Source organism: Gavialis gangeticus, unplaced genomic scaffold, assembly GCF_001723915.1.
Source record: "Gavialis gangeticus isolate Ggan-Ray unplaced genomic scaffold, GavGan_comp1, whole genome shotgun sequence".
Lineage (NCBI taxonomy): Eukaryota > Metazoa > Chordata > Crocodylia > Gavialidae > Gavialis > Gavialis gangeticus.
Window position 1 is genome coordinate 24877491 of NW_017728995.1, and position 9739 is coordinate 24887229.

A 9739-nucleotide genomic window follows, 5' to 3' on the forward strand; every position below is an offset into this window, starting at 1 on the left:
CCCAGCTGCGTAAGTGGCGGCAGCACCCACATCCTGCGCCCCCCGCTGCCCCAGCTGGACAAGCAGCGGGCTATGCCTGAGTGCCGCTTGCCCCCTTCTGCCTGGAGCGAGCTGCACCCGCATCCCCTGCCCCGACCCCAGCTAGGCAAGCAGCAGCAGGGCATAACCCCCGCTCTGAGCGCTGCCATGCCTGCATCCTGCACCCCTCCCCTGCCCCCTCCCTGAGTCCCATGCCCCCTGCTCCTTCTGGGCAGCTTGTCCCAGCCCCAGCCCCAATCCCTCCCTCCCCTGCACCCTTTCCCTCCCCCCTCTACCCCCCACAACAGACTTACCAGCAGGAGGCAGCTGTATCCAGCGTGGTGAGGACTGCCTGTTTAGTCTATGGCTGAATCTCCAAAGCGGTGCTGAATCTTTTCCAAATAGATTCAGAGGCTTCAGATTCGATTCGGACCTTTTAATTGGTGTCCCAGTTTGATTCAGATTCAGAGATTCGGTTGCCAAATCCAGCTGAATCTCCTCTGAATTGAATTGGCTGCTGAAACTTTGCATCACCCTATTGTTTGTCATGGGAAATCAGAGGTCTCTCTGCCCTCTTAGCTTGCAGAATGCAGGTCCAGGCCCTTCACTCCCAAGCCACAGACTCCTGGCCCTGCTGGTGTCCCTCACTCCTCCCCACAGACCCCTGGCCCTTTTGGTGACCCTCACTCCCACCCCCCAGCTCTCTGCTGCCCCCCCCAGCTGCAAGGACACCTTGCCAGGGCAGCATAGAGCTCGCAGCAGCAAGGAGCTTCCCTGCATGGCCCTGCTCTGCCCTGCAGCACCTTGTTGCAACTGGGTTGTGGAGGCCCTATAGGAGAGCAGCAGGGCAGGGAGCCCAAGCCTACAGGGGGCAGCCTGCCCCTGCCCCTGTCCCCGCTCTGTGTAAAGATCTGGGGGGACACAGGTTCCTGCCCCCTAGGAATGCATGCAGTGGCAGGAAGCCAGCCCCACCCCTGCCCTCCCCAGAATGGCCCTGTGCTGCTCCCTGCCAGAGCTCTGTGGCTGTGCATTCTGGCCCTGGGCCCCAAGCCCCATGCACCCCCCAGATGGACAGCAGCCCCAGCCCTGCCCAACTCCCTCCCTGCCTCCCTCCCTATGGGGGCCTCAATTCCCCTGCACCCTCCCAGACTTACCTGTGGGAGCTGCTCCCCAGGCTGTCTGGCAGCCATATGCATATACATACACATGGCACCCCCTGCCTGACTGCCCTCCTCCCGCTCCCCACCAGTCCCTTGCAGACTGAAACTCTGCGGTCCTACAGATGGCTCTTTGTAAAAGTGCAAAATCTGTGGGTTTCTCCATTAAAATGAAAAATCTGTATTTTCCTTGGGTGAAGGGGGAACTTCTTGTTTTTCTATGTTTTATTGTGGGAAACAGAAAACGCAGATCCCTGCTCATCTCCAATGATGTGGCTAGATACTAATAGATGTTCTAGAGATGGGAATTTCTGAAGCATCCCACACTGACTTCACTCTGCTCCAATTGATTGTTGTGGCAGTTTGTAATATGGATTTTACAGGAATCAGAGTTGGGATGAAACATACTATAGAAGTTTTTTTATAACCATCTTAGCTGATGTGTTGTGGTTAACACATTTTTACACTGTGCAAATGGTAACTTGGCCACATACAATTAATGGCACCATAAAATGGGAAATAAGCCACAAAATTATTCCTCAATGTATGTAACAATTTTGCGTCTGGTTTCCACTGTGTCTTAAATTGAATATGCGACATGGTCCCCATCAGGCAGCCTAATGCTGGCTGCATGGCAGGACTCTGGGACTGGCTCCAGTGCAGTCCTGAGGCTGGGACCCACAATCAGCTGACTGTCAGTCTCAGCCCCAAGACCACACTGCAGTCTTGAACTGGCTCTGGTGCAGTCCTAGGGCTCACCCTCAAGACCACACCAGAGCAAGTTTGACACTCCGGTGTAGTCCTAGGGCTGGGACCCCCAATCACCTGATTAGCAGTCCTAGCTCTGGGACTGCATTGGAGTCTTGAACTGGCTGTGGAGTAGTCCCAGGGCTGAGAACAACAATTAGCTGATTGGTGCTCCCAGCCCCGGAACCCCATCAGGTCACAGGCACCCAGCTTTCCATTTGCCAGTGCATGGGGAGCCTGGGATTATCACCATGATCAGTGCTGTAGCAAGGAAGTTTGGTGGCTGGGGCAAGATGGAAAAACACCAGCCCCAAACTTTAATAATTATAAAAATATGAAAAATATTACATTTATTATCATATATTCAAAAATTAAAATTCAAAAACATACTTTCTGGGCTGATTTTGGGGGCCATGTCTTTGCGGGGAGTGGGAGTGGTAGGTTATATACCACCCCTATGTTGGGCTTTAGTAGGGCATGAGTGGGCCTGTTCCAGGGCACCTTTGGTGCCTGCCACTTTCAGGTTTGAGAGCAGGCAGCAGGGCAGCCTGCAGGTGTGGGCTAGCTCTAATGAGGCAGTCACATGACTGCAGGAGAGCCCTGGGGTAGGAGGAGTTGGCTAAGCTGCCTCCTTTTTAGATCCAGGCTCTCAGGAATGAGGCTGGAGTCTGCTGCTGGCAGCTGGGATAACAACATTTGGCTGAGCTTCTGCTCAGAACATCTTGGAGGTCAGGGCAGGAGTTATGGGGATGGCAGGAGGCTCCTGGTCCTGGGTATGACTTGAAACTGCACCTTGCTTGGGAAGGATGGCCTGGTGGGACTGCCCATGGTGGAGAAGTTTCCTAGAGATGCCAGGCCAGTTGCCTCCCCAGTGAAAGGTGGGTAGGGGCGCCTTATAACCCCAGCCCCCATTACTCAGTGGATGATTAGGAATGGGAACAGACAGTGGGGGGGCAGGTACACCTAGAGAGAGGAGGGGGGGGCAGCGCCATATGCATGCTGCAGGGAAGCAAGTAGACTGTACCAAGGGCAAGGGGTGGGGTGGTGGGCCATGCCAAGCCAGGCTCCAGTGGGAAGGGGGGTGGCCCTGAGCGCAGAATGAGGGAGGGGCATGGTGGCTCATGAGGAGCCATTGGTGCGGAGGGAGGGGTGGGCATCCTGTGCGGGCTCCCCCTCCTGCCCCAACCCCCCTCTCCCACCGGGGCACATGGGAGGCCATTTGCTCTCAGCTCACTAGCACGATATTGACTTGCCTGTTGGTGCCCCTTCACTTTGGTGTCCAGGGCAGTCACCTTGCTCCCCCTTCCCTTGCTACAGTACTGATCACGATCCGGGTCTCCCCCTGCACCGGGACGAAGTAATGGAGTTATTGGGAGTGACCCTCAATTCCAAAATTGTGCATTCTATCATGCACATGTAACACAGCAGGAGGTGAGATTGTTGAGATTAGAAAACAGATACCACTGTGTCATTAAATGAACGTGGACCAGGGCCATGGTGCCTCTGGAGTCTGGGGGGGCACCAGATTGCTGACGGGGGGGGGGGGGGGCCAGCCCCCCATCGCCCAGCTTTGAAACCCCACCCGTGAAAAAAGAAGTGCAATTCTGTCAGCACTTCTGGTTTCACAGCTGGTGCTTCCAGGGGGTGCACTGCCAATCTCAGGGAGTGCATGTCCACCCGCGTGCATCCCTATGCGTCACCAATGACCATGGCCCTTGCCTTTTTAAAAAACAGGTAAGTGTGCTGAAACAATTAAATTAACAGGAAGCAAAATATTCCCCAGATTCTTTACTTCCTGGGTTATAATTATAAAGAAAATATCCTGAAGCTTCCTGCTTATAGATGTTTGAATTTACCTCTGTTAACCTTTGCAGGATTTTGAGATGAGAATTTTAGCTGTGCTGCTTTGCCAGAAGAAAGAGCTAATCAAGTGAAGAATGATTGCAGAAGTTCCTTCTTGACCATTGCATAAAAAAACCAAGGATGACACGTTATTTTTCTCTCTTTAAAATATTGCTTCCTCATGCTGTTTGAGATTAACAGCATAAAAATAGCTATCCTCATACAGCTAGCAGCAAATGATTTTCTTAGCTGGTATTCTGCTGAAAGAAAATCTAAAGTATCCTTATAGTAAAATCTTCAGATATGAATTTAAATAAAGGTAAACATAGGATTTCTGGCCTGACTATACAGGAGTAACTGCTGAGATGGTAGGTAACAATTTTCAAAAGCGCTTAATAAATTTAAACTCCCAAGTATCATTTCAAAAAGTGATGTAGGCCTTTTATTGCAAAGGGGTTAGGGCACTGCAGTCTCTGGCCCCTACACTGAATTCAAAACTTCCTGTTAGGTGCTGAAACCTCTTATATACACCTTTGAAAATGGTGGGGAGTGGGCGGGAGGTGAGGGGGAGACACCTGTACTTTGGTGTCTGCCTCAAAGACAGGTATGCATTTTATTCATGTAAAATGTTTCAGGCAAAATATATTAACAGTGTCTGAACCCAGGTCCCTCCTTTTCCAGTTGACTACACCAACCCTTTAAAGTACAGTCAAATTCTTAATCTCGCCCTCATTGCAGTCCAAGAAATCTGAAGTCCTTTCCTTTCCATAAAGCTAACAGATGTCTACTGCAATAAAGTGGCAGAACCTGTTACTATTACTATTACCACCTTTTGTCAGGGCCACAAATTTGGGCATTTGTGGTGCAACAAATGGTATAGACATCCGCTTGCTTTCCCTTTGTGCCACCATGAAGATTGTTACGGTGACACAGAGAGAGAGGTTTTAGTAGGACTTTTGAAAGTGTCTAAGGAAGTTAGGTGCCTAACCTTCTCTGCTTTCATTGGGGTTAGGTACTTAACCTACTTAAGTATGTAGTCAGATTTTCAAAGATGCCTGAACAGGTTAGATGCCTCACTCGAAATGAAATTAGTGAGCTAAGCTTTAACCTGCTTAGTTCTCCTTCTCCTTGTCCCATTAGAAACCTGTATGCTCCTTCAGGTGTCTATATACCTTTGTAAAGATGTAACTTTCAGTGAGACTTAGGCTACCAAGTTCCCAAGCCACTTTTGAAAGTGAGGCTGAGGCTCCTAAATTGCTTTAAGTACTCGGGAAAATGTTACCCGTTATAAGAGGGGGTGGTCCCCAAAGGATAATCTTTCACTCTCAACAGGGAGCCTATGGGGTGAAAGAGGGGAAAGATACAGCTGACAAATTCTACAGACTGGGGCAGCGGTGCTCAAAGTTGTGGCCCCATGGGCCAGATCAGTGGCACTGGTCCATGGGCCAGGTCCCACAGGCAGGTTCAGTCCATGGGCTGGATCCAGCATAGGGGCAGCTTGCAGGGTTGATTTCTCAGACGAGATCCAGAGCAGTAGCAAACCCTGTACCCTGGATCTAGCCACACTGGGCTCCCTCTGGGTCCAAAAATTTGGCAGTGGGGAAGAGTGGCAGCTTTAACTGCTGCAGCTCTGAAAGCCGCCTACTGCCAAATTTCCAGACCATGGGTCAGATGGCTCAGTCCCACGGGCCATATTCAGCCCACAGGCCAGAAGCTGAGCACCACTGGACTAGGGAAACAATTTAAAGCCACCAGTTCTGTTGTTCACATGACTACTGGCATTTGTTACGAGCCCTTTTTGATCAAGTATGGTGGAGGACAAGGAGCTATCACCTGTTTCAATATTTTCAGACTGACTTATATTTTCACAGTGATCCCATCCTATAGCACCCTGCTTTATGATATGACATCAATTCGTTTTGCTGCAACACTGTAGTGGTTTGATGCAGCCATGCTGTTCTGCACGATGATGCAAATAAAGTAATGCCAAAGTGCACCATTTGAACTGTTCTCCTTTCAGCTTAAGGAGGGTGACAAATATGTTTGCAGTATGACAACAGATGGATTCAAGGTTGCCTCATTTCAGCTGGAAGGCACCTCTTACCTGCTGCATATGTTTCCTGGATTCACTTTGATTTTATCCCAGCCAGCTAAACTGGCAGAAGATAAACTGCCTACCAATATAGGTTTGTGGATGCATATTGCAAATTTGTGATCAAGAGTATTGAAAGAATTACTGGTTGTAGAGGGAAGAACACAAAGAGCTAACCATTGGAAAGTGGTTTTTTTCAGTAAATATTTGATATAGTATTTAGAAGTCATGAAAACATTAGGTTGTTTTTGTCTCTCAGGTACAGCAAATGGAGAAGGCAGCAATCAAGTCTAATTTTTAGAGAGACACACAACAGTAGCCACATTTGTAGGCACCAAAGTTATTGCAAGTATATCCAGAATCTCTCTGGCAATAAAAGTAATTTACTTCCTCCTTCATTATTTAAAGCTTCTCCAAGGGTGCAAGGCTCTTTAAAACTCTTTGAGAAGTAATTACCTCCCAGACCTACTTTAATCTCAAGATTTGACAGACTAAGACTGTTCCCAAGATGTCAGAGTGAATCCTGGGTGGGGGATTTGGGTTGGCATTTTCACTCACGGAATCGTTAATTAAAACCTTTTCACAAAGGTAACAAAGATCCAGAAATTTGCTTCCTTTCTGTGATCAGTTCTGTGGCTAATCTTGCCATTTGGAGCTTTCTCACTTGAAAAGTATTATAGGAACATCACAAACATAAAAGGTGAATTTTTGAACAGTATCTGGCTTCTCCCCGTGAATGTACTAATCTGCTGAAGTGGGCTGCGATAGATTGTCAATCACCCAAGCTTCCTTACCTCCTCATTCTGGCTGGAATGACAATTCAACGCTTTTTATATTCAGATGAAAATAAGTGCCCTGAAGTATCTCTTCCCTTACATTTTAACTACCTGGCCCAACTTTCTATGTTAAACAGACAGCATTACTCAAACTGCCAACTACACGGTTAGTCTAATTTAATTAGATTCTTTTTAATACCTGGTTCCCAGGCTAAATTAAGATAGTTTAATCATCTGTCCTTGCTGCCTCAGAGTGACCTTTTGAATGCACAGGCTTGTTTTACAATTTTCCTCTCCTTGCTTTGTAAATTAATTCCATAATGTGCTGCAATTTGCTGTGTGTCTAAGCCCATTGCACCTGGTCTTTACACTGAATGTTATGGAACTGTCTGCCAGGCTGAGCTGCTGCCACTTTGCAAGAGCGGCTCTACCCTGAGCTACATCACTGACTTCTAGCACTGACGCTTTATCATAAGATTGCTTGCTGCTCCCCCACAGACTACAGCAGACCATGTCCCAACCTCAGGATCAGCTCATGATGTAACTAAGCGGGCCTAGAAAATGTCAAGCGGTGGAGAGATGAAAGCAGGGGCTCTTATTTCTTGCCAGAAGCAACGGTGCATGATGTGCCACCTTAGAAAATGTGTTCATGCATCATCAGCAGTTATCTTGCAACGACTCTCTGACCAGGAATCAGGTGGCAATGCTTTTTGGAAACGAACAGGCAAAACGTACAGTGTAGTGTTTATAGAACAACTGAACTTTAGCTGATTCCTTCTATGAGTTAGACCTGCAAATTGAGACAAGAATTTTTATGTGCAGTAAAACATTGGGAAATGATGTTAAAAATGGGCATCTCTTTGTCCTACCTCACTATAAGCAAACAGTCCTAATGAAATCCATTGGTTAAATGAAGAACTCCATTTCCTGAGCCTTATGAACCCGCAGCAGTGTAAATCCAGAAAAACTCCACTCAGGTTACTGGAGGTATCGAGGTGTCAGACTAGTATCAGGGCAGAATCTAGGCCCAGACTGTAACACTGAGATCTGGATTCTACCACCTCGATGTTCCAGTGTATTTGCAGAAAAAAGGGAGATTGCAAGGTACCTACAAATGAACTTTTACAGCCAAATCCCCTCAAACCAAGGACATTTTATTTTTGGTTCTCACATGCTTCATCTTTGGCTTTGTACCAAAGGAACCAAGCTGTCCTGACAGTTTGTGGATGTAAGGTTTTGAAAGGGTATTGAGGGATGCAACTGCAAAATCTGAAGCTTGAGATTTGTGGTCTTATCCAATTAGGTTACAAAATTATATGTTAAATTTGGTAAATCTCTGCCTTTGTCCACAAAGGCTCAGGACTGCCAAAGCCATGAGTATTGTAGGGAATTGTTAAGGTGTACGGCGAGCACTACTGCAGGATGAGATTCAGGTACACTGAAGAAACGTGCACAACCCCTCCCTGGACTTTTCTGGATGCGAGCCATTTCTCTGCCCTAGTGCAGAGAAAAGTGAATCCTCCTTACGTTGCATTTCAGTACTTATTTTATTAAAATGCATGAGCTCCTGGTTCCTGTTGTAAATATGCATCATTACCATATGTGTTTCTAAGACTATATTATTCTTTATAATCAAGAGGGTGCTCAAAGAACCACCCAGATTCAAACCCTGGATCTAACCTAAGTGTGGAAGGGGGTTCAGAGCACAGACCTGTTCATAATAGGCTGAATCTAAAACACCCTGGTCCTGGGGAAAGTTTGTCCTCCAGTGTCATACATACTTCTCTGGCAGTATTTAAACTAATGAGAAATTTTCCTTGCCCATTACAGGTGGACAATATCTGGACTGTAAGTTTTTCAGGCTAGTTACAGCTAAGCTTCTATTTTCCCAAGGGAAGTATTACCAGTACGATGTCAAATGAGTAACTACAATAAACGTATTTTTCTTCTGCCCTAAATAATCTCATTTCAGCTTGAAATGTGCTGCAAAATTCATTTGAAATCCATTATCCCATTACACTAACAGGATTGACTCATAGCGCACATCAGCCAAGGTGGGGCAGAAATTAAAATGATACCTCAACAGCTGCCTTTGCTCTTTCAAATTCCTCCTCCATAGAGTGATTACGGGAGAGGAGTGGACCTCCCCAGCGCTGTTCTTTGGTTGATCGTGCCTATAAAGGATTAAAAAAGAACAGTGATAAGCTTTATCATAAATTCATGAGTTCCTTTTTCCTCTCTCACTTCACCAGCACCCAAAGTGACCTTCACCTTGTGCAAACCACTCATTTCCCTGCCAACTGTGGGCACAGTTTTGGCAGAGTTCAGTGCTTCAGAGGAGCAAAATAACTTATCAGTCCCTACAGTTGTCTTTTCACTTGCGTCTTAGACCTGTTGAACAGCTTTGTTTGTAGACACAGATGATAACCGTTGGTTGAAGTTGCAAAGTAAAAAGACAAAATTTGGAGTAATTTTAAAAGGGTATGTAGTGTTAAAATGTTGTGCCTGAGATGATCTATTTTTCTTTTCTCTTAATTTTGCTCCATTATGGGGGAGGTGAATATGTGTTGGAATTGTAATAAGGAGAACCATGAAGTCCATTCCTAGACTGATACCACTTCCTTTTTGAATGAACTGTAGTCAGCATGATTAACACCCCTCTGAAGTTGAGATTTATGATCAAGAATTGGATCCCATGTAGCTCAGCCTCTATTATCTGAACTTTTTTTATTATCAGCCCAAACTCCCTGTTATCTACATTAAGGTCCCATTTCCTGATGCCTGTTAATTATACTGGAAATCTTGATGATCTGAAAAGTTGATTTTTTTCTGAATTTATGCCACAATCCCTAAGGCAATCATATCATCAAGACTTTGCTGTAGCTGTTTCTGTAAATTGCAATCCACTTGAAGCAGCACTTAACTGAATTTATATTTTAGTGTTTGTTCCCAAATAGACAACCATTTGCAATAAAAAGCAGAATGTGCTATGCCGTATTCTTGCCCTTTCTGTCTACCATGCACTTCTGCTTAGGATTTAACAATGAAAAATCAGCACTTGAGAGATCCTAGCAATAAGTATATGGGGAGGGAACTTCTTGATGCTG

General features: G+C 46.3%; 1 protein-coding gene across 2 annotated transcripts in view; it reads right to left on the reverse strand.

The window, feature by feature from the left end:
- PEX5L (peroxisomal biogenesis factor 5 like) overlaps positions 1-9739 on the reverse strand; it is a 98417-nt gene that overhangs the window by 26386 nt on the left and 62292 nt on the right. For both annotated transcript variants that reach the window (XM_019503345.1, XM_019503344.1), the window contains one exon: positions 8711-8806. In XM_019503345.1, coding sequence (XP_019358890.1) covers positions 8711-8806 — 96 coding nt within the window. The remainder of the gene's footprint in view (positions 1-8710; positions 8807-9739) is intronic.